Raw genomic sequence first — 26499 nt, forward strand, 5'->3', positions numbered from 1 at the left:
CTTTGCATAACCTATACTGTTATATTAATACACTATTTACCTCTGTGATTACCTTGTATCTAAGCCTCTAAAGACTGTCCCCTTATTTCAATTCTGACAGACTTGCATTTAAGCCAAGCAGTGCTGACTCATAAATAACTCCACGAGAGTGAGCACAATATTATCTATATGGCACACATGAACTAGTGCAGTAAAGCTTTTAAAAAAAATGTCAAAACACAGCGAGATAAGAGGCGGCCTTCAACATCTTAGAAATTAGCATTTGTGCCTACCTAAAATTAGCTTTAAACAAAGAATACCAAGAAAATAAAGCAAATTTGATGACTAAAGTCAATTGGCAAGTTGTTTAAAATCGCATGCCCTATCTGAATCATGAAAGTGTAATTTTGAATACACTGTCCCTTTAACCATTATACAGGACATGTATAAGCTAGACCAGGGAAAATGTGCAAATGTTGCCTCCTTCCCAAATGCTGAAACAATTTCTTACATCATTGCGTATCACTTCTCTAGAATCATCCAGTAAATCCATCAGCCTTGAAACACCTAAAGAAGAAAGCCATGTGTTAATTCAAAGATATTTATGGCAATTTGTTACTGTGCATAAAATGACAATTCATAGAGAGATAGTACTTACCCATGGGGCTAACTAAGACAATTTGCTGTACTTGAGGTCCCTGTTGTTTTAAAAGTGTTGTCAGCAGTTTCACCGCAGGCCAGCGCACATGAAAATCAAACTCCTGCAAGCAAACAGCACACAAAGGATCTCAAGAACATGTAAAAGCAAAACATTAATTATTTCAAGTAATCATACACAAAACATGTAACATACAATGCAATCTACAGAAAAGAAAAAAAATAAGAACAAATAGGGTGTATATATGTAGAATGTTTAAACATATATCAGATAGTCATGATAAAACAGGAGACATGATCTGATGATATGATAAATTCTTACATATCTAGATCTAATATATATTATTTATATCTTTAAAGGAACACAAAACCTATTTTTTTCTTTCATGATTCAAATAGAGCATTCAATTTTAAGCAACTTTCTAATTTACTCCTATTTTAAATGTTTCTTAGTTTTCTTGCTATCTTTATTTAAAAAAGGAGGAATTTAATCTTAAGAGCCGGCCCATTTTTAGTTAAGCACCCGGGTTATGCTTGCTTATTGGTTTGCTAAATCTAGCCACAAATAAGCAAGCGCTATCCAGGGTGTTAAATCTAAAATGGGCTGGCTCATAAGCTGCTTTTTAAATAAAGATAGCAAGAAAATTGATAGTAGGAGTAAATTAGAAAGTTGCTTAAAATTGCATGCTCTAACTCAGTGGTCTCAAAGTACAGACCCTGGGCCAAATGCGGCCCTCAAGATAGTTTCATCTGGCCCTCCCTTGTTAAATAGGTAAACCATTACTTTGAGCACTCACAAGACAAATATAAAGACAAAGCAACTAGTGTAGACTCCTAGCACAAACTGCGTTTGGTAAAGGTCACTTTTTACGTTGCTATACAGTTCCAAGACGATCATTTCACTTGGTACTCACAAGATAAATATACAAATGTGTATGTCTATTGTGGGCTACAACTCCCACTATTCACTGCTTCTTGGATAAAGGTCTCTTCCATTTCCTAATATATCCAGTTTCGGAGCACTTACTCAGTTCAAGCGGCCCCCATGGGAGAAGAACACTTGATCAGTGGCCCCCAGATAATTTGAGTTTCATACCACTGCTCTAACTGAATCATGAAAGAAAAAAATGGGTTTTTATTTTATTAAAGATTTTTACTGAGCTTAAAATATATAAGTAAACATCATGAGATCATACATATTCAACATGGTACAAGTCTTGCTAGTAAGGCTGCAACTAACGATTATTTTCAGAATCGATTAATTGGACGATTATTTTTTTGATTAATCGACTAATCAGATAAAAAAAAGAGTGAATAATTGTTTCCTATATTTTAAATAGAATCCACATACTGAGTGTTACAAATATAAACTTCAGACTAAAACTTTACATTAACACAACTGTTTGTCCAATTTTTAAGCAGCAGAGCAAGTTTTATAATTAAGCAAAACAAAAACTGTTTGAAAAGAGGTAGAACTTCCAGCTTGGCAAGGGGCCTCTCAATAAAGTAACCCTTGACTTCATTCCAACATAAAACATATCTTGAATATCTATATACAATGGTAAATAACCAGCTATAAGGTTAGGGGAAAATATCAAGTCCGCTCTAAAAAGAACAGATATATACTTATAAAGGATGAATCTGGTACATTGATTAAAAATATAAAAAAAAACAATAAAAAAACAAAATCAAAAGTGCTAAAGACTATATATCATTAAAGGGATACTAACCCCTCATTTTTTCTTTCATGATTCAGATAGAGCATGCATTTTTAAGCAACTTTCTAATTTACTCCTATTATCAATTTTTCTTTGTTCTCATGTTATCTTGATTTGAAAAAGCAGTAATAAAAGGTTAGGAGCCGGCCCATTTTTTAGTTCAGCACCTTGGTAGAGCTTCTGATTGGTTTGCTACATTTAGCCACAAATCAGCAAGTGCTACCCATGTGCTGAACAAAAAATGGTCTGGCTCTAAAGCTTACAGTATTGCTTTTTCAAATCAAGATAGCATGAGAACAAAGAAACATTGATAATAGGAGTAAATTAGAAAGGTGCTTAAAATCTCATGCTCTATCTGAATCATGAAATAAAAAAATTGGGTTTAGTATCCCTTTAACAGGACAAAGCCTTACACATTTTATTTATACAGTACATATAATCAGCAATAGCAAGCAATCCGCTAAGAATGGTGCAAACAGATAATAGTGCACGTCAATTTAAATAACTCCCATAAATCTAGGGCTAGGTGTAAACAACAAGCTTGGCACTATATAATGCAAACATAGTTCCAATCACCTGATTTAATATTAACAATCCAAATGATGACTATTATATCTGGGTTGCACATAAGCCAGGGGTAGTTGTAAACTTATACTGTTCTGAAAAAGTGAAAAGTAAACATCTGTAGACGTCCTTTAGGACATAACCATAAAACACAATACCATGTGCAGGAGCTCAGTGGAGTGAAGCAGCTGGGTTGTGCACAGACCAACTAATTGCAAACTGACTAATCGATTATGACGATTAGTTGTTACAGCTCTACTCGCTAGACTTTCATAGATGCCAGTTAACATGGACTGATATGTTATCCAATATGATGAATGTCCTCTTGGTCCCAAGAGTGGAGTTTAATTAGAAAGTCCTTTCTTTTTTAACCTCTTTTTTCCAATATTCCGAAGCTCAGTTTTAACTTTTTCTTTCAGTAGATAACAATATACAAACAACATAATAACATAAATCAAGCAAGCAAGGAGACCCAACATGAGAACCTCAACCATCAATGAGTTTCCTGCCACCAACATCTTTTAATACTCGTCTAGGCGAAACTTACAAGAAAGCCTATATGTTGGATGTGTGATTTGTTCTTGGTGTCTTTTCTTTATGGCAACTATATATGCACAATTAAGAGAGAGAAATAAGTAGAAAAGAAGTACCAGGAAAGAGGAGGGGGGGAGGAGAAAAAAAAAAGGGGAGGTGGGAAGGAGAGGGAGGACAAATGGGAGAAGGTGAATGAAGGTATAGGGAAGGGTGGCAAGCATTGGGGGCATACTCTGTCTAATGAGAAATAGGAAGGATCCAGAGTTCCATCATCGCCTCATAAATTTCTATTTTCCCATAAAAATTAAACCTTTATCTAGAAAACCGTGATTATTGACTAGTGATTTGAATCACAACTTAAATTGATTTGATTAAATTAAATCCACCCTGCTTCAAAATACTTTAAAATACAAAAACACTCACCTCCAATATGGACAGCAGAAGTGTGACATTTTCTTGCTGTTTAATGAACATTTCAGTAAACTGAACACCCAAATCATCTGTCTGAACTTGCTGATTCTCTTCTGCAACAATATTTGAGTTAACGTTAGAATAAAATGTGTATAATAAAGGTTACTGTGTATACTATTTTATAGATGTGATCAGACAAAGCCCTACGCCGAGATGTCTTTTACACAATAGCGCTAATGCATTTGCTGACTAGGTCAAATCAATTCTTCAGAGTGAGCAGAATAAAAATGGTCTAAAGAACCACTGTCTGCAAAAACAAAAAAAAAACAAAAACACAACATGAGTATGTTGTGGTGACATAGCTTACAGATTGGAATATTCACATGGCTTTTTTAGCAGCAGCTAAAACACACATACATTTAAAAAAAAAAAAAATATATATATATATATATATATATATATATATATACACATACATACATACATACATACATACACACACACACAGGGAGTGCAGAATTATTAGGCAAATTAGTATTTTGACCACATCATCCTCTTTATGCATGTTGTCTTACTCCAAGCTGTATAGGCTCGAAAGCCTACTACCAATTAAGCATATTAGGTGATGTGCATCTCTGTAATGAGAACGGCTGTGGTCTAATGACATCAACACCCTATATCAGGTGTGCATAATTATTAGGCAACTTCCTTTCCTTTGGCAAAATGGGTCAAAAGAAGGACTTGACAGGCTCAGAAAAGTCCAAAATAGTGAGATATCTTGCAGAGGGATGCAGCACTCTTAAAATTGCAAAGCTTCTGAAGCGTGATCATCGAACAATCAAGCGTTTCATTCAAAATAGTCAACAGGGTCGCAAGAAGCGTGTGGAAAAACCAAGGCGCAAAATAACTGCCCATGAACTGAGAAAAGTCAAGCGTGCAGCTGCCAAGATGCCACCAGTTTGGCCATATTTCAGAGCTGCAACATCACTGGAGTGCCCAAAAGCACAAGGTGTGCAATACTCAGAGACATGGCCAAGGTAAGAAAGGCTGAAAGACGACCACCACTGAACAAGACACACAAGCTGAAGCGTCAAGACTGGGCCAAGAAATATCTCAAGACTGATTTTTCTAAGGTTTTATGGACTGATGAAATGAGAGTGAGTCTTGATGGGCCAGATGGATGGGCCCGTGGCTGGATTGGTAAAGGGCAGAGAGCTCCAGTCCGACTCAGAAGCCAGCAAGGTGGAGGTGGAGTACTGGTTTGGGCTGGTATCATCAAAGATGAGCTTGTGGGGCCTTTTCGGGTTGAGGATGGAGTCAAGCTCAACTCCCAGTCCTACTGCCAGTTTCTGGAAGACACCTTCTTCAAGCAGTGGTACAGGAAGAAGTCTGCATCCTTCAAGAAAAACATGATTTTCATGCAGGACAATGCTCCATCACACGCGTCCAAGTACTCCACAGCGTGGCTGGCAAGAAAGGGTATAAAAGAAGAAAATCTAATGACATGGCCTCCTTGTTCACCTGATCTGAACCCCATTGAGAACCTGTGGTCCATCATCAAATGTGAGATTTACAAGGAGGGAAAACAGTACACCTCTCTGAACAGTGTCTGGGAGGCTGTGGTTGCTGCTGCACGCAATGTTGATAGGGAACAGATCAAAACACTGACAGAATCCATGGATGGCAGGCTTTTGAGTGTCCTTGCAAAGAAAGGTGGCTATATTGGTCACTGATTTGTTTTTGTTTTTGAATGTCAGAAATGTATATTTGTGAATGTTGAGATGTTATATTGGTTTCACTGGTAAAAATAAATAATTGAAATGGGTATATATTTGTTTTTTGTTAAGTTGCCTAATAATTATGCACAGTAATAGTCACCTGCACACACAGATATCCCCCTAAAATAGCTAAAACTAAAAACAAACTAAAAACTACTTCCAAAAATATTCAGCTTTGATATTAATGAGTTTTTTGGGTTCATTGAGATCATGGTTGTTGTTCAATAATAAAATTAATCCTCAAAAATACAACTTGCCTAATAATTCTGCACTCCCTGTTTGTGTGTATATATATATATATATATATATATATACACATATACATACACACACACACACACAATCACATGCATACATACATACATATACACACAAATACACATACACACACAAAAGGATAAAGCAAATGCTATTTAAATTTAAGGTGGAACAAACAGGAAGGGCATGATTATGTCATTACTGCTCACTTGCTAACAACGTAGACAACTCCCACCGACAAAGCTCTGTAATACATTATGAGACATTCTGGGGGGTTTTCTGGCCCGATGATCAAAAACTTGGCATCATGGAGAGAAGTCACACAAAAACTTTTTTAGACCTTATATTTCAATATTGGTGTCCTACAAAAAAACTGCACGGTCTCTCAAGGTAAAAAAAATATCTGTCAAGGGACCTTGCTGTACTAATGAGACTTCTTAGATCATCATCCTAAGCAGAGGGCTTTAGATAATGTGGCCTTTACACAGAACAGAACAAATGTATAAGTAATAAGTCCCTTTAATATTGGATAAAAAAAAAATAGACTGCCAAAGACTGCGGCACAAGGCCATAGTCCGCATTTATTTATACAAACAAATAGCGACTGCACATGTACAATTTCTGATGCATGGTGTGTTCTCGAAAGCTGCCCCAGCTGTGCAAGTGCCTCTGCTGATTTGCTCAGTGGGTTTGTTTGCTCGGGACCAACAGTTGTTTGCAGTTGACAAGCTGTACTTTAACTACAAGTTCAACCCCTTTGCGGGGGTAAAACACATACACTTGCAGGGTCTGTAGTGCTAAATTACATGCTCTAACAAATCACAGCATGTCATTTTTGAATTAGGGTCCCTTTGAATGAAAGTAAAAGGCTAATAGTGAGCTAGTTTAACACATTTTAAAATATAGGGTAAATACCGTAAATCATTTTTAAAAAGTGTGGGGGGGTGTCTTTTTTTTTTTAAACTCAGAGACTAGTACCTTGTTCATGTCCCGATGGCATAGATACAAGAACAAGAAACCTTCGGGCGTGTATACACCGTGCCCTTGTTTGTCTGCCATTAAAGCTTGTGTACAAGAGCGTAAGAGTATTTTGTAGAAGTACTTCTTTACAGAAAGGGTTGGGTAATACATGGAATAAATTTCCATTAGAGGTGGTAACGACAAACACTGTGGGGGACTGTCTGGGCTAAGCATAAGGTTATCCTACAAACCAGAGAAATTTATACTTTTAGGAAACTTTGGGCAAACTTGTTGGGTCCTTATTCTATGTTTCTTTGTAAACTCCAATCAACAGCTATGTAAACTGTAGATGGGGTCGACAAATTAGTTTAAAATTTAGGAGCTAGTAAGAATATATTGTTGAATATGTACAGGGGGCATGTAAGAGGTACTGATCTGTGTGTGTGTGTGTGGGGGGGTATAAATAAATACATTAAAAAAAAAAGTTAAAAAGCAGCTGTTTAACACATTTTATATTGCACAGCATGTTACTATAGTGTGCTGGAGCTGTACAACCATGGTAAACTATAGGCTTTTATGATCAACCAGCTCTTCAACGGAATCAATCTACATACACAATAGGCAAGCCACACAAGACCCAGAAAACACTAGTCTATACATAGTTGCTGCAGTCTAATACCATGCACATAAGATCTTTAAAAGAAGAACTCTCTTTTAAAGGAGCCAAAGATAATGTGGATAATCTGGAAACAGACATGACCCTGTCTTCTCAATACTACACCATATAGGGGAGAGTAATTGGCAAGGGGAATCCTAAAGACTATATACCCTCCCATTAGCTATTACTATGTTCTATAAGAGGGAAAGTCATTAGGAAATATATTTATGACCACTGTTTAAAACACAGTGCCTCCTTACATATAATATTTCAAGAAAAAAATGGGTTTGTAATTAGGTAATAAAAGATAATCACAATAATTGAAAATGAATTAACAAGCAGGAGTAGAAGCACAACATGCACAAAAAGGAGCTGATTTTTTTTACCTTCAGATTCGGCTGCAAAGGTAGACATGAAAGAAAAGAGAAGAGAAAAGTTCACAAAACACGAAAGCAATGTGCAGAAATAATAATTACAACAGTGAAATCAGGTTTGTCTTAATTGCAGAATTCATGCTAGATTAATAAAGCAACAGATCTACTGAACTGAACAGACGGATAGAACACAGCACACATGGACAAACCTGGAACAAAACACATTCAAAGACAAAGCAGGAACTCTGATTTGTTTTTCTTCTTATACAAACAATATTTTCCAACATTATGTCAAATAATACCCCCCTGGAAAAAAAAAACTACCAATTAGACTACCCACAAAGTAAAAATTCTTAAAAAGGACATGAAATCCATTTTATTTGTTTCATGATTCAGATAGATACAATTTTAAACTTTCCAATTGACTTCTCTTTTCAGGCTTGCTTTACTCTCTTGGTATCCTTTAGTGAAGGAGCGACAGTGCAACAAGTAAGGAACCAGATGAATACCTTGGGTAAGCCAATGACAAGAGGCATATATGTACAGCCACTAATCAGCAACTAGCTCCCAGTAAGAGCCTACCTATCTATGCCTTTCAACAAAGGACACCAAAAGAATGAAGCAAATGTGATAATAAAAGTAAACTGGAAACTTTTTTTTATAAACGGCAGGCTCTGAAGCATGAAAGTTTAATTTTGACTTCACTGTCCCTTTAAGTTCATGCCACCTTTTTCCTGCCAGGTAAAGAATTACTTTTTTTAAATTTAAATGCACTCGTCAAGCAGTAAATTTAAAATAATAATCAATGATGGACTGAGCCTACCCTTATTTATTGTTCTACAGAACAAGCACATTCACCCTTCTACAGTCTCTTAGTAAGGCATTTGCTGCTTTGTTATATTAGAAGTAAATTAACAGAATCATTCTGAACAGGTCCTAATTACCAGCAACAAAAATGATGGGCAAGAAGCTGCAGATTTCCTTTGCAACAAAATACGTCTACATTTTCTGAACAGTATATTTGCTCATTGTCAATGCCAAACCCATTTTTTTTTTATTTTTAAACCATCCACTATTAAAAGAGACAGTCTAGTCAAAATTAAACTTTCATGATTCAGATAGGACATGCAATTGTAAACAACATTCCAATTTACTTATATCATCAAATTTGCTTTGTTCTCTAGGTAGTCTTAGTTAAAAGCTAAAAAGATACAACAAGAATGAAGAGAATTTGCTAATAGGAGTAAATAAGAAAGTTGCTTAAAATTCCATGCTCTATCTGAATCACAAAAGAAAAAATTTGGGTTCAGTGTCCCTTTAAATATATATAGAAATATTTATTTATGAATAAATAAGACTTTTCTATGTAAAGAACATTGGAATGTGAAATATTATTTCATGTCGTGTTAGAGCACTTGGTTAAAAACATTTGTTTTTGCCCGACTTGCTGGGTGTGTTTTTTGTTTTTTTTGTTTTTCTGCTCAGATTAAGTCTAGGCAATAAATTAACGCGGTTGCGATATTCTAACTTTGGCTTATTGCTTACATCTAGCAAAGTTAGCACGTGAGCGGGAGCGATAAATACCGTTCCATTTGTAATCTAGCCCATAGTGTTCAAGGGTGAGCAGTGCAAAAATAATATGCTCTAAGCATGTAGTGTTTCAACTATAATGTCCCTTTGATACATTATAATAAAATATGTGATTTTTCAAGTAACTTCAATACATAACTTGAACACAAATCAGGCGGATTACTTGGGCAGTCAGAAGTTTAGTGTTATTATGTTATATCTTAAATTGCTTTTTGACAATCTGGAACTTTAAAAATAGAATGCTATGCATTTTAACATGTTCAAAAATTAATTTAACCCTTAAATAGAAATTACATTAAAAAAAAATACTGATGATCATAGGTAAGAAAACCACATTGGAATGAGAATTTCCCTAAAATCAGTTTGAACCTATTGCTGACATAAAGATGAAAATGTGTTCTTTAAACTTACAGTGGCACATAAAGTTGTTTTGCAAAGTTGCTTCAATTCCACATGGAATTATTTTTTTATATAAGGGTTTTTGAGCATTCTATCAAAGACATTGGTCAGTATTCTTTGGTAGCGAGTTTATTTTAAAATAGCCAGATGCACTTTAAAAAATGAATAATCAGGTCTTGAATCTCAGAATTTGAATTTTCTATAGCATTTTTGTAACATACATATATATATTAGCAAAAATGCTTATAGCAAAAGCTCTCAATGTTTCAGTGAATGCTTTTGCTGAGCATGTAGCAAACATACATATTGCGCCGTGCAAATGTATTTACACACCATACCTGCTCAGACAGTCAGCAGTGGAATATATAATACTTATAATTGTATCCATTGTCTTATTCTATGCTCCAGTTATCTGACCATAGTTACAAAGATCATAGGAACATATGCAGCTATCACTGAAATAGTAGTAGCTCTTAATAGAAGCATTTCACAGCTCTAATTTGTTTATTACCTTTGCAAGAGTTAAACACAGTTTGCAAGAAGACATGCTAGGATAAATCATTTATTCTCCATGTCTTTTAATAGCATGATGCCGGGATTTGGCTATGATCAATGTGAAATCAGCCTTAAGGGCTGACACTGACACTTTCAGTTGTCCCTAGGTGTGTGTGTGTGTGTGTGTGTGTGTGTGTGTGTGTGTGTGTGTGTGTGTGTGTGTGTGTGTGTATGTATATATATATATATATATATATATATATATATATATATATATATATATATATATATATACACACACACACTATATATATATATATATATATATATATATATATATATATATATATATATATATATATATATATATATATATATAAACAACTGCTAGTATATAAAAGAACAAAGGCCCATTTATTGTGAATAAATTCTAAGATATATGTGTCAGTAGTATCACATCTCTAAAGAAAAACTCAAAAAAGGTTGAAGGACTGGACCTTTTGAACGCATGGCAGACAGGCGCTTTCTGGTAGTTATACAATGATTTTAATGTTAATATATAAACAAAGCAGTGAAGGACCTTTAATTGATTTTGATATATGTAGAAACATAGCAAAAAGGTACTCACCAGTCTCCTCTGCTTCATTAGATACAATGTTGTACAGCGTGTCCAGGGCATAGCCAATAATTTCAGAATCGGAACTGGAAGAAAAAGAATGATTCTTAATAAATCTCACATTAAACAACACGAACATTGGGTTGAATGATAATAGTGATTTATGAATATATATTTGATTTTTTACTCTACTTTTTTGCTACAGCCTTTGTCCGCTTAAACAAATTATCTTCCTGTTTGTATAACGTAAAGAAGTCTGAATGTCACTGTCTACAAACACTTACAATAATGGCCATAGGCATCCAAACAGCTAAAGACAGCTGATGAAATGGTCCAACTGACCCCAGTGATATAACACCATTGTAAAAAATGTATATACGCCAATAAAGCATGCAATACGTCATCCTTGTTTACTACAAGACCACCCAAACTTGTGCTCACTTTGTTTGTTACAGCACATAACTCTGATCTTAAAAATTGGGTTTAAATCAGCATTTCAAGACATAGAAGAAATTCTTCTAGAGAGTAGAGTTTCAGAGGCCCTTGCCATGTAGGTGATCTTACATCCATCTGGATTTTAGTTCTGTTACATATGGCTCTGCTTTAAAGCTGTTTAAATTATTTAATTATAATAATAATAATAATAATAAAAATAAACATAGATGACGCTCTATAGTTTTGTTAGACACAGAGAAGCACAGAGGACTTTCATTTTGCATTCTGGATGGCTTATTTTATAGTCTTGGAAACAGTATATCACATATTTTTCAGGAGTCAGATGGACTAACTTTGTGTTTCTTCTCCTACCGGGATTATAAGAGCCCATACAGTGATCATTGCTATAGTAAGAAGAGAGATATATCTGAAGCAGACACCAAGAAGCCTTAACCTGAAGATACAAAATATAGGAACGAAGAACAGATGAAGAAAGACATGAACAAGATAAATGGTTACTTTAGGTATATATTCTTTTAATTAATAATGCATGTCTGATCAGATTTTGTAGCCGATAAAGAGAATCAGATCATAGTCTTAGAGATTGACAGATAAGATTTGATCAATGATGCTCTGTTCCAGTAGCTAGGAAAACAGAAAACCTTGTGCATGGTCTCCTTATTCACTATATGGCTACAGTGCTGTCTTCTCACACACTTGTCTTCTTAGAACTGACATTTTTCTGTATACTTATAGATTCTAAAAATAGCATTTATTTTTAACTCGGATTTTCAGCACAACTTTTCTAGTACTCCCCACTAGACACTAAACACATAAAACATAAATAGATAAATAAAAGCCATTCTCATACCTGCAGATATAGACCTCTTCCCGTATCAGCCACCATTAAAGGGACATGAAACCCAAATTTTTTCTTTCATGATTTAGAAAGAGAATGCAATTTTAAACATCTTTCTAATTTACTTCTATTATCTAATTTTTTTTATTCTCTTGATATTCTTTGCTGGAAAGCATAACTAGATATGCTCAGTAGCTGCTGATTGGTTGCTGCACATAGAAGCCTCGTGTGATTGGCTCACCCATGTGCATTGCTTTTTCTACAACTAAGGATATCTAAAAAATGAAGCAAAATAAATAATAGAAGTAAATTGTAATGTTTAAATTTGTATTCTCTATCCGAATCATGAAGGAAAGATTTTGGGTTTAGTGGCCCTTTAAGTTCACTAAAGCATGATCTCTAAAATATTGCAGCCAGTGAAAATCTCCTAATTTGACAGGATTTATTCAGAAGGACATCACATAGCAATCACCTCACTTTTTCTTTGGGCAAGAAAGCCATATTGTATTAAATCATTGTCTTTTTTCAAGTTTAAGTCCCTTTAAGGCACATGCTCTTCTTTCATTTGAAATGTAAACTATTAAATAAAGGTTCCTATGTCTCTTTAGAACACCGGTGATATTCATGGGATATGCTGATCACCAAGAAATAATTATTTAAAAATAAACAGCCTATTATTGAGCCTTTCTTTCACCCATAACTTACTTAAAGGGCAATAATAGTTGAAAAATGATCCAATCAGCAGCCCTAGTAACACATCTGAGTCATGGAGACTAACACTGCTGATCAGATCAGTGCACCGCTGGTCCCGAGTGGCCATTGTGCAAGGGTTAAAACACATAGTACAGCAGGGTTGATAGTCGTAAAATGACATGCTCTAACGGATTAGAGCGTGTCATTTTTAGACTATTATGGCCATTTAAAAAGGACACAAAACCCACATTTTAAGGTGAAATCACATGTCCCTTTAACATGTACATGATCATCATAATAATAGTGATTACCAGCATCCCCAGACACCAGGGAGTTTTTTTTGTTTATTAATGAAGACTCTTCTAACACCCTAACTACATAATAAGCCAGACAGAAATTGCATGAGACCATTGGAAAAGGGGTCTCTTGCTTCCAGTGAGGATTCTGATCCCCTGTCAGTGGTGGCTGACATCATAAAACAGGGTAACCACCTACCTCATGTATTTACTTTATGGGGGCTGGAAGCTTTAAAGCTCCCATAAAGATAGCATAAACCTGATACCACCATTAATGATCCTTAAATGAAACCGTGAATATTCCTTTATGAAATGAAAGATCTCATGTAAGTGACTGCAACAAGAATGGCAGTCTCTAGTTTTCTAGGTGAATGTTAAATGCCCCGAGCTCCAATAGCCCTTTGAACCCTCCGTCTAAGCATCAAAAATTACTTCAGAGCATCAGTGTGAGATGGTAAAGCAGTTAAAGGGTTTAAGGATTTTTTTAAGAAACAGTTTGGTGTTCAGGTCATTAAAAAATAAACTGTTCTACTGAAGTACAGCAATTTATTTTTAGAGCAATGGCCCTTTACAAGCTAAAAATGTGAATATAGTAATCATCCCTGTGGGCAAAACTCTTTTAGAAGAGAAATATCATGAATAGATTTATTAAAATCGATGCTATTAAAAGGCACCACCAGTACTTACCATGAATTTATGCCGGGGAAAGTAAATTAAGTATTTAGATGGCTAAGATATTACTAAATACTACATGAGATATTTATGCTTTAATGTACCCAATTCCTAGTCACTTTTTCCCCCTTTTTAAATAATCACTGAGCTAGTCTTTTCTCCCGCACTGCATATTCAGCCCCCACTCTGTTCTCTTGAGTCAGTGAGGGCCTGAGAATACAAGCTGTGCTTACCGATCAGTTTGTAAGACATTCAAAAGATGGTCCATGGCCTGAGTGCCCACCTCCAAACGATATTTCTGCAGGAACAAAAATTAAAACTATTTTTATTAATTTAAACACAATATCGGATTAAAAAAATGTAATTCTTGTATAGAAAAAATATTTCTAAAGTTCAGATTTGCAAATCAGCAGAGGGGGAAAAAAAACAAAAAACTTTGGATGGTTGTCTAATACATTAGATGCTTAAGAAGTGTTTAGTCATTAATAAATTGCTCTAATTCTTTACCATTTCAGTTAAAAAAATAACACATCTACTCATAGCTAATTTTTAATTCTCCAGTAAAACAAAAAAAATGCTGCAGAAAACTACTGAAATACAGAAGTTATTTTCTTATTTCTACTGTTTAGCTCTGTTGTTCTCTCTCAGCATCCTTGTTTGCTTCTTCAAAAATACATTTACAGTCCTATTGCAACACGTTCCTAGCATATGATTGAGAAGAAAATAAATAACAATTTGTGAATGGAAAATGCTACATAAAAGCATTTTGGGTTTAATGGCTGCTTTAAAGGGATACTAAACCCATTTTGTTTCTTTAATGATTCAGATAGAGCATGCAATTTTAAGCAACTTTCTAATTTGCTTAAAATTACCTGCTCTATCTAAATCATGAAAGAAACAAAAAACAAAGTATGCTTACCTGATAATTTCCTTTTCTTCAGACGGAAATCGTCCACAGCTGCATTCATTACTTTTAAGAATTCAGAACCTGGCTACCAAGAGGAGGAAAGACACCCCAGCCAAAGGCTTAAATACCTCTCCCACTTCCCCCCATCCCCCAGTCATTCTGCTGAGGAACATGGAACAGTAGAAGAAGCATAGGGTGAAAAGGTGCCAGAAAAACAAGAATAACAGAAAAATTACGGGCGGGGAGCTGTGGACTCTTTCCGTCTGAAGAAAAGGATATTATCAGGAAAGCATCATTTATGTTTTTCTTCATAAACGGAAAGAGTCCACAGCTGCATTCATTACTTTTGGGAAAACAATTACCAAAGGGATAGAGGACACTGAATGCTAAAACGGGAGGGTACAAAAGGCGGAACATTCTGAGGGCACCAAGCCTAAAAATCCTACTCAAGAAACCCCAGCTTCATCCGAAGCCGAGAAAAAAATTTTGAAAAAGGAAAAAGCCCAAAGGACACAGATCCACAGACAGACCATAAGCCTTGCTAAGACCGCAGGAACTAGACTCAACTGAGCCAACAGCCTCCAAGAGACACCATCTACCGGCAGTCGGTCTCCAAACAACAAACCCCTTACTAAAGAAAGGGATCAAACAGCCGTATTCTCAGAAAAGGAGAAAAGACACGGAGAAGACATTCATGAAAGATTCTAGAGAACTCTAAATAGGACACAAACAAAACCCATAAATAGGACCCAAACGAGTCCCAAAGAATGCCGGGCGAAAAAAAACCCAGAGGGCCAAGCCAACCAAGACCCAACCGGTCTCGTAGAACAAGGAAGGTAACGCCCAAGCCTAGTTTGCTCAAAATCCACGGGATCAAGACCCAGAGATTGAAAAAGAGAAGAGAATCTTCTCCCAAACAAAGTGCATCCGCACCCCAAAAGGTAACTGAAGACGAGAATCCCAGAAACCGTTAAAAACAGCACAGAATATTCAAATATATAAAAAAGAAAAAAGAAAAACATAAATCTTGTGCAGCAACTCAAATAGGGAAAGCCCTGGTGGCAACACCTGAAGAGTCAGAACACTGCACGCTGCTAGTAAGAATATACCCCACAGGCGCCTACCAGGAGGAGGCAAGGGAAATGGTAGGATGGAGTTAAGAAAATTGGTTAACCAGTGAAAAATGTTACTTTAACACTCAATTTGAATCTCAATTTAAAAATGCTACTTAGCACACAATACAAAAATATTCTACTTTAATGTAACTAAATAAAAAACATATATTATTCCACTGTAACACAGTTAATAATCATGGATCCATGCTTGAGATAATAGCTAAAATACAAATAATGCAGATACAATAATAAAAACAATGCAGATGAAATAATAAAAACAAGGGGTCAGTATATAACATATGGTGCGTTTCTAGACACCGATAGGTATAGTAGCACTCAATGTGCTTTGGGGAAATTAATAATACTTCATCCGTGGTAAAGTGAAAAAAGTGAAAAAATGAAAAATTGAAGAAAAAATGAAAAATTGATAAAAACTTGGTGCGTGGGCGAGTAAAAAATATATTCAAAAATAAAAATAATCCTTACAGGTGAATAAATCCAATGGATAGGTGAAAAAACGTGGTCAGTAGTCTAATGTAGTAAAGATCATCCTAAGGTGTACATAGTAGACGTCGAATGTAGAGAAAATAAACGTAGAGTGCAGGTAAAAAATGATAACTCAGAAAGTTCAGACAATTGGTCATATATACACTTGGGAAAGCTGTGTTATATCGATGTGAAAAAATCCAAATAGTGAAAAAATGAAAAAATACAAATGACCAAAAAGACTCAGATAACACAAACGTGATGAGCAGGGTACTAGCAACTTTGAGATTTCTAAAAGTGCAGTGTGTGGATTTCCTGATCACTCCGAGTTCAGTTAGTGGCAAAACGGGCAATCTCAACCTAAAAAGTGAATAAAAACAACATAGCGCAATAACGTTTAAAAATAGAAGAGGTAATGGAATTAGGCTTACCAATCGGTCAACGCGTTTCGGCCCGTGATAGGCCTTTATCAAGACTCAGCTGAATGAATCTAGAAATTTGAATATATGCAGGCAAGTGGAGGCAGATGAGGTTAGGTTCAAATCCTAACCTACAACTTGTTAGGCATCCAGCAAACCAGCTGACGCCACCAGTCCTTCCCACACAATCCTAAACGTGGAAAAGAAGCAGAGCCCCCCCAAGGACGGCTCGTCAAACCTCGATGACCCAAGGACAAAATTTGCAGAGCAACCAATCTCAGATCCTGCTCCAAACACCGGATCAGCCCAAGCGACAGGCATGTCTGATAGACAGGGGAAACAAAAACCACCCCGCCCCACCCCACAGAGCAGCAGACTGCTGCCTCTCCTAAATAAAAAGCGCTTGCTCCAAGAACAAGTGCTTTGAGCGAAGCCTAAACACCCGAACCAAAGTATGAGAATGCCACGCTAACTCAAGCGTTAACGGCGATGAGGCAGGAATGAACCCTAGTCTCTCAAATCCCAGGCAGGAGGAATACCCACTATGCCACAGGCAGTGGAACCCAACTAGGCCCCGCTCCTCCTGCACACAAGGCAGGACCATGATCCTCCAAAGAGAGGAGACCCTCCTGCTGAAGGTGGCAATCTACCCCCCCAAAGGCGAGGGCATAGATTAGAAATGGCACCCTTGTCCACAAGAATGAAGAATCATCCAGATCACCACTGTTGTATACAACAGAGAAAAACTCACAGTAAAAGGGAGCACACTCAGTCCCCATTGAAAATTAGGTTGTCCTGAACCAGTCCACAGGATCAAAAGTCCATAAGGATCCGATATAAAAACCCAAGAACTGGGATACAGAGCCGTCTTAAAACGAACGACACCTCCAGGGAGCACAAGATACCCCGTCTAAAGATTCAGACCTCACAGGGGATGATATCTGGGCTAGCCCGGAGAAACGGACACATGACTCACTCATAAATTCCCAGCCCAAAGGGAAGAGAATGCCCCTAACAGAAGGCCAACTCCCCACCAACAAGGTGCTAGGCCGTAGTCATGCAAACTACTCTAGAGCCCAAAGGCACCAAGTACCACACACACGCAGTCCAAAACTAAGGGAAATAATTACAAGAGCAGAGATCACCCGAAGAAAGAGTAGAAAAAGACTAGTCTCCATAATCGTCTCAGATTATCCTTCTGGAGGACCACCCCAAGGACGAAGAATGCCGAGCATCCCGAATCCTGGCGGAACATCCCCTAAGTGAAAGCTAGGAAAAGAGGAGACAACAGTCTATCATCCCTAATATGGAACGACAAACTCCCGGAAGCAGAAAATAGCCACACGGCCCTCAACTTCTGGCAAGAAAAAATACGGACGGACGAAGTCCAAACAGTCTCGACTCTAAGGAAGAGACCTCATGAAGGAATAAGTCCTAAAAGGACAATCCCAAAGAACCTTGAAAGGCAAGACCGCCAGGAACTGGCTGCACGAAGGACCTAAATCCTTCAACATCTAACCCACAACGGGAAGGAAACACTCTAGATGCTGAGTCGGAACCAACAGAGTATGTCATAGTGGATCTCAACGGAGTCCCGAACAACTAGATTGAAAGGCTAATGAGGACCGAACACAATCCTCCATGCCCATAGACAAGACGCCAGTCTATAACAAAAGGCAAAACGAAGACCCTGGTCCCGAAGGTTGACCCCCTGAAGCCTCAGGGACAGTCACTCCCCCAGAGGGCTAAACTGGACCAGGCAATCCCACGCCTGACGAGCCCTGGTTAACGGAAGACGGACAATATCTTAAACACACTCCTGGGAGATGTAAATGCGCCAGCGCCAAAGATATGGCCATGCGGATCCATGTCGAAACCTCCGGAGGAAACGAGCCACCCTCCAGAGAAGGATAAGCCGCGTTTGGGTTACCGGCATGCGTAGTAAGAGTTGGTTGTAGGGAACCCGCCTCGCGGGAAGCAGAATCCCCAGAGGCAGATGGCTCAGCGGGCCCCTGGTTTCCCAATCCCAAGGAATGGAGCACTCCAAAACGGCATTCGGAATATAACTTGGTCACCCGGACCAATTCATATTCTTCGCAAGAAGTAGATTTAGAGACATCCATCTCCAAAAAATCAGAATCCTTCATAACTGGGATATTGATAAAAATTGAACCAATAATGTAAATGGCACCTTACACCCCCAATGGCTGGGGCACTCACCCCCTCCTATGAACCAGACACCAGTGAAACAGAATTTCTCTGTCGCCACACAGTCAGGAATGCAGAAATGGAGAGCCAGAACGTGACCACGCATGGTCACAAGGTGTACCTAGCAGTCCATGAAAAAGAGCACCCTACCGTAAAGGCTGCATCGCTTGCAATAGGCCATTGTGTTCCAGAAAAGCCATGAGCCCATGTATCACTACACAGTAGCAGACAGAATCATATAACAAACATGATTAAAAAAAAACCCTGTTCAATAACCCCCCTCAGGAGATATTAACCCTTGATTCCAAGATACAAAAGAAGCCTCACTGAGACCCTGTATTTAAGTTATTTCCGCGAGGTTATAACCTCTCGGATAAACTGTTGTAATTACAAGACATCCATGTGGAAAGTAAAATGAAACTATCTTATCGGAATCTATGCCGTGGAACAGGAACACGGCCCTTCAAGTGTGACAGATAGTAGCGTGGCTTCTGCCATGGACTTGAGAGAAGAAAGCAGGCAGCGAAACTCGTCAACACTGATTGCTTGTGGAGTTGTTAATCTGAGTTGGGATGGTTTTGCAGGAAGACCCTCCCTGCCTGCATCTCTGTACTCTCATCCATGCTCTCACTGAGAGGCTGACAGAACTAATTAAAACTCCAGTCCAATTCCAAGGAGTACTATCCTCAATAAGAGACTATCGAAAAAACTTCTGACACTTCTCTGCCAACCTCCTGGGATGAAAGGCAAAGAATGACTAGGGGACGGGGGAAGTGGGAGAGGTATTTAAGCCTTTGGCTGGGGTGTTTTTGCCTCCTCCTGGTAGCCAGGTTCTGAATTCCCAAAAGTAATGAATGCCGCTATGGACTCTTTCCATTTATGAAGAAAAATTGGGTTTAGTACCACTTTAATTTTGTCTTTACTGTCCATTTAAAATTGAAGAAAATTAATGCAGATAATTAATCAAACCCGGCAAGAATGAGTTGGTTTTACAACACAAAGAAATACGGTTTTTAATACAAAACCCAAAGCATTTTCAAAATATGTTTTGGGTACAACAACAATAAATTAAAAGGGACAGTCTAGTCAAAATTAAACTTTCATGAGTCAGATAGGCATGCAATTTTAAACAACTTTCTATTTTACTTTTATCATTAAATTTGCTTTGTTCCCTTGGTGTTATTTTTGAAAAGCTAAACCTAGGTAGGCTCAAACTGATTTCTAAACCGTTGAAAACTCCCTCTTTTCTCAGAGCATTTTGAAAGGTTTTCACAGTTAGACAGTACTAGTTCATGTGTGTCATATAGATAAAATTGTGCTCATTACCGTGGAGTTATTTAGGAGTCTGCACTGATTGGCTAAACTGCATGTCTGCCAAAAGCACTGAGATAAGGGGGCAGTCTGCAGAGGCTTAGATACAAGGTAATCACAGATGTAAAACATATATAAATATACCTGTGTTGGTGCAAAACTGGGGAATGGGCAATAAAGGGATTATCTATCTTTTTAAACAATAAAAGTTCTGGTGTAGACTGTCCTTTTACATTTTTGGGAATGTACACTTTGAAAAATTCCCCGCCAAGCCCCGTCGCTCAGTGTCTCATTTGTTTTTCCATTTATTGAAAAATTTTGCACAGTGTATTTTCATATAACAATATGACAATGTTAACATTTAAAGTGCAAACAGAAATATCAGGTATTATAAGAGTGATTAAACAAAAACTATATGAAATTCTAGCAGAGCCAGCAGGGGAGAATAGTGTAGTAACATTTTCATGTTCAAGAGATATCTAAAGAAAAGACAGCACTTGTACTCATACAGTTTTACAAGTAATCAGTACAGGAAAATGCTGAGATATAACCAGACATATACAAAAAAAAAACCCTTCACACCATTAACATATTCTTCCCATATAAACACAAGAGATAATCTTGTCATTTCTGTGTAAGTAATCTCTTTGCAAGAACAATGTGGTTGAGACCTGTTTCCTCCACCTGTTTCCAATATCTAGGAATCAACTTTTTAGCACTATCAACTAAGATTTTGAAAAGGGAAAATCTGTAGCTGCAGGCACATACAAGTGTTGGTTTTTGGCTAGTCTATGTGGAGTTAGGTCAATCATTTTGTATGTGTTCCTACAATACTCATGGAGGTAAGAGATGTGGCAACATTTTTCAAAAGCAATCTCTTTCCTTGTCTGGCAGAAGGGTTTCCAATTCTCCCTCCTATACCATGACATAAGAAGGGAGGGGACGGCAATGATGAACTAATATTAAAGGGACACTCAATCAAAATGAAACTTTCATTATTCAGATAGAGCATGCCATTTTAATTAACTTTCCAATTTACTTCTATTAACTAAATGTGCACAGTCTTTTATATTTAAACCTTTTTGAGTCACCTGCTCCTACTGAGCATGTGCAAGAATAAGTGTGTATGCATTTGTGAATGGCTGATGGCTGTCACATGGTACGTGTATGCATTTGTGATTGGCTGATGGCTGTCACATGGTACAGGGGAAGTGGAAAAAGACAACTTTTAAAATTGTCAGAAAAAAAATCTATTACTCATTTGAAGTTCAGACTAAGTGCCATTGCATTGTCTTGTTGCCTTGCATTTTTGATTATGCAAATCTACTGTGTTGACTGGTCCTTTAACTTGCAGCTAACAGAAAACATAACTCTTAGGACTCGAGTAGAAAAACAGAGGGATCGCCCAATTTGGCAATTTCCCTAGAAGAAGATAAAAAGTGCTGCAGCTGAATGGATCTAAACCACAATTTAAAAAGGGACATTAAACAGTTGGGTACAACTACAGTAGCATGGTTAATACTTTACATGCTACTGTTTTCCCTCCTGTACCTGCAGTTCTCTTTAAAGCTGTTCTCTTATTTTATCTCATTACATAGTTGGTAAAGCTCTGCATTTTATACTAGGCGCCACCATCTTGTAGCACACGTATTGTTACATATTGTGACAGAAGCAGTGCACTTTCACAGATCTGTGATGTTACCGGCTTTTTGACAGCTGTACCTTGCACTTCAGTTTACCACACATAATAGAGAGCACAAGTATTACATTTTTGCACAGTTTAAAAGTTAAATAACAAAGATAAGCTACAAGATGGCGGCGCCCAGTGTGAAGATGCAGAGTTTCACCAATACTTGTAAGGGATTAAAAAAAGAGAATGACTTTGAAGACAGTTGCAGGCTCAGGAGTAAACGCAATACCATAGTACTGTAGTTTTACCCAGCATGTCCCTTTAAATCCCATCAACCCTATCTCTCCCAATTCTACTTTAGACTTCACATTACCACCCTTAAGAGTATTACAGCAGCGGATTAACCTGTGAATATCGGTTAAGTGAAGTGCTGTGACTCTCCCACTACAAAGTCTGGATAATAAAGCAAAGGCATAAGAGGAAAAGGCACAAAAGAAATATAGTGTGTGCTTCTTAATTATGGTGTCCCAAGACAGCTATAAGGAAAGAGGTAAACTCCTCCTGCAGTCTAGAAAGAAACATACCAATAGTATGTAATATTTGGAACCCCTAAACCTTCCAAGAATCTAGGTCTATATATGGTATTTAGTTTTCTTTATGGAAAATGTCCCCAGACGGTTGGGGACAGTGTAATACTTTGCAAAATTATAACATTTTCTGCTATCCAAAGCACAAATTAATTGCATCATTTAACATAAATGTATTTAAATAATTTGCGCAATAAGGAATAATTTAAAAATGAGCTAATTTTAATTTAAAATTAATTTAATTTTTTGTAAGGCAGTGGTGCAATCTTGGGAAGAACACTGGTATTTTTAGCTATTAGAGGGAAACAATACTTTAGAATAAAAACATTTAAAGTGTTTTGCAAATTATAAACATAAAAAGTTGTATGGGGAATTTGGAGGTTTTTGAAGAGATACAAAATGTGAGACAAAATAGTCATTCTGAATGAATGTATCCTCCTCCCCACCCAGGATCTAGGTTTCTGATGCCAGGGGGACAACTATATATTTATAAGGAGGGAATGATAACTGAATAAAGTGTGTCAGCTGTCACACGGGATACTAGCATTAATATGATAGATCTGTTAGTCAAGGGTGGTATCTGTTGGGAGATGGCATAATTTGGAACAAAATTATTTAAATTGTTCTGTAATTTCAGAGGTTGTTTTCATGGGTTTTACCGGGGGGGGAAAACTCTGATTTCATGGACAAAAGACTTCAGCTTCTTACGACTCAATGCTCTAACCAACATCTTAACAGCCCTGTTCCATTAAAAAAAATTCTGTTTAATTTTGACTTTCATGGCCTAAATAATAATTGTTATCTTGTGATAAGTGATTTGCATTTTATCAAAGACAGAAATCCGTGGGATTTTGTTTATGATCAAATTCTAATATAGATAAAGTATGTGTCAGGGCATAATATTTTTGTCTTTCCCGTTTTCTAAGATATGCCTTATGCTTGATTAAATCTTCCTGCATATAACACTTATGAGCTTCCCACGATATAAATGGATCTTTACCAGGGGACAACTAAAAAAAAATTCTTTCAGAGTTGTTTTTAATTTCTCTAGGAGAATGAGGTCATGTAAAGAAACTGACCTGAGTCGTCTGTGTCAGGACATTTTATGCTACTCATCTCAGCTGAATGGTCAGATCAGACTATATCATAGGAGAAATCTTAGAGTCAGTAATTGGTTAGTAAGAATATAATCCAACCTGGTGGTACCTCATATCTTATTTAATTAACCATTTGGCTGCTAAGCCATTTCCCACCTGGGTGCTAATATTTTTTTTATTTTTTTTTTGGATTTTTTTTTTTTTTTAACAGACTCCCAAGACTTACAACTGTTGGAAAGGTTAGGCGATTACCTTTCCAACAGTGGGTCTTGGGGGTCTGTAGCTGCTTAGATGTCTGAGATACAGGCTTCTAAGCAGCATGCCCCCTCCTCCTATACTTAACATTGTTGAGTATAAATAAAGTTGCGCGGTGACGTCATCACGTAATTGCGCGTGACGTCACTGCGCATCACATGAAGCCCCGGCGATGCCTGTCACTCTACAGGGTAGGAGAAGTAAGGAGCCCCCAGATCTCCCTCAAGGTGGGAGAGTGCTCATGACGGCTCTGAGCCGTCATTAGCACCAGAGTGTGAGACTCTGTGACGGCTCAGAGCCGTCATTAGCACTGAAAGGGTTAAAGGGACATAAAACCCCATTTTTTTTCTTTCATGATTTATAAAGAGAATGCAATTTTAATCAACTTTCAAATTTACTTCTATTATTTAATTTGCTTAATTTTCTTGATATCCTTTGTTGAAAAGCATATCAAAATAGGCTCAGTAGCTGCTGATTGGTTACTGCACATAGATGCCTTGTGTGATTGGCTCACCCATATGCATTGCTATTTCTTCAACATAGGATATTTGACGAACGAAGGAAATTAAATATTAGAAGTCAATTGGAATATTATTTAAAATTGTATTCTCTATGTGAATCATGAAAGAAAAAATTTAGGTTTCATGTCCCTTTAAGCATTTCAGTAGCTTGAGTAATTTATCTAAACCATACATAATTTACAATGTGCTTATTGCAAATAACTTTACATTCAGTTTTTACAGCTTGTACTTACCTACAACTAACTGTTTGCAGTTATAATGCAACTGGCAAGTTTTGTGTATGGAAGAAGCTATATAAATATAGAATTTCAACAATGACAAAAAAATATCACAAACCTTTGATAAGGATTTGAGGGCTCGCACTGCATCCCGGCGGTCATCAAGTAGAGTTGATGAGGCCACTCTGTCACAGAGCTTCTGAATCTGAAGAAAAAACATTATGTAAAGTTTATTTTTTATGCAACAGAGAACACATAAAACCAAGTGAATCAAACCATTTATATTTTGTTTTAGACATGTGAACAATAGAATAATTCCTATTTCTGCATAAGTGGACAAAACTGTTCCTTTATTAACGGACATTTTCTTAGCATCTATCAGAGTATTTTGTATAGACACATGCAGACACGACTGGATGAATGGATAACTTGTAACCCAGTGTATTGGAGCATTGTTGAATTATTTCCCCAGGTCTTGAGAAGCTGCTTGTGCAATGTTAAAAGGGACACTGTACCCAAATTTATTCTTTCGTGATTCAGATAGAGCATGCAATTTTAAGCAACTTTCTAATTTACTGATATTATCAATTTTTCTTCGTTCTCTTGCTATCTCTATTTGAAAAAGAAGGCATCTAAGCTAAGGAGCCATTTGGTAACAAAACAAAGGGAGGCGATCCCAGATTTGCTGGAAAAGGCAAAAATGTTATTTGCTCCCAGTTGACCTTGTTGTCTATATTATAGAAGGAGGTAACTGGCTGAGAGTGTGCTTAGAGCATATTACAACATTTAAATTAAAGAAAAACCCTATTAAGAGAATAGGGAAAAGTATGCTCTTTTTATACATAAAGTTTATATTTTTCCACTTAACATTGAACTTTTACTAGTTATAGTTAGAAAAGGCAGCAGAAATAGAAATTGTATCTAGCGTGCCAGAAAAATAGTTAAAAACACAACTCTGTAACTGTAACTTGTATAAAGTACTTCAATGTTGCTAATTTTTGGTAGTTTATAACATATGAGGAGGAGGGGAAAAATCAACGATATTGGGTAAATATAAGAGCCTCTATTTAGGGACTGTGTCCTGTATTGCCCTATATTAGGGTAGATAAGCGACTATGTTTTACATTAAATTAACTATAAATCCCTTCCCCATCCTTCCCACAATATGTCCCAAATGTTACAACTAATGTTACAACAACAAATAAAATGATCAATTAGTAAATAGTCTGAAATTAACAGAGTGCAGTTAAAATAAACACGAAGCCCCCCCCATTTCTTTCTTTGATTCTTTGACTTTGAGATGGTAATAGAAATTGTGTGTGTATGTATGTATGTATGTATGTATGTATGTATGTATGTATGTATGTATGTGTGTGTGTGTGTGTGTGTGTGTATATGTATGTATGTATGTATGTATGTATGTGTGTGTGTGTATATATATATATCCGTATTAGGGCTGCAACTAACGATTATTTTCATAATCGATTAATCGGCCGATTATTTTTTCGATTAATCGACTAATCGGATAAAAAGAGAATCAATAATAGTTTTCTATGTTTTAAATAAAATCCACATAATGAGTGTTACAAATATAAACTTCAGACTAAAACTTTACTTTAACACAACTGTTTCTTCAATTTTTAAGCAGCAGAGCACAGTTTTATAATCAAAACAAAACCACAAACTGTTTGAAAAGAGGTAGAACTAGAAAGAGTTAGACTATCACTGTTAATAACATTCTGTTATTTACTCTTTCAGAAACTTTGCATTGAAATGCAAAAATCTCAACATGTCCACAT

At 36.8% G+C, this 26499-nt stretch overlaps 1 protein-coding gene across 2 annotated transcripts in view; it reads right to left on the reverse strand.

The window, feature by feature from the left end:
* USO1 (USO1 vesicle transport factor) overlaps window positions 1–26499 on the reverse strand; it is a 219247-nt gene that overhangs the window by 177099 nt on the left and 15649 nt on the right. For both annotated transcript variants that reach the window (XM_053703305.1, XM_053703306.1), the window contains exons 2-7: window positions 24819–24905; window positions 14180–14244; window positions 11004–11077; window positions 3876–3976; window positions 638–740; window positions 491–546 (exon numbers count right to left, since the gene is read on the reverse strand). In XM_053703305.1, coding sequence (XP_053559280.1) covers window positions 491–546; window positions 638–740; window positions 3876–3976; window positions 11004–11077; window positions 14180–14244; window positions 24819–24905 — 486 coding nt within the window. The remainder of the gene's footprint in view (window positions 1–490; window positions 547–637; window positions 741–3875; window positions 3977–11003; window positions 11078–14179; window positions 14245–24818; window positions 24906–26499) is intronic.

Source organism: Bombina bombina, chromosome 2, assembly GCF_027579735.1.
Source record: "Bombina bombina isolate aBomBom1 chromosome 2, aBomBom1.pri, whole genome shotgun sequence".
Taxonomy (NCBI): Eukaryota; Metazoa; Chordata; class Amphibia; order Anura; family Bombinatoridae; genus Bombina; species Bombina bombina.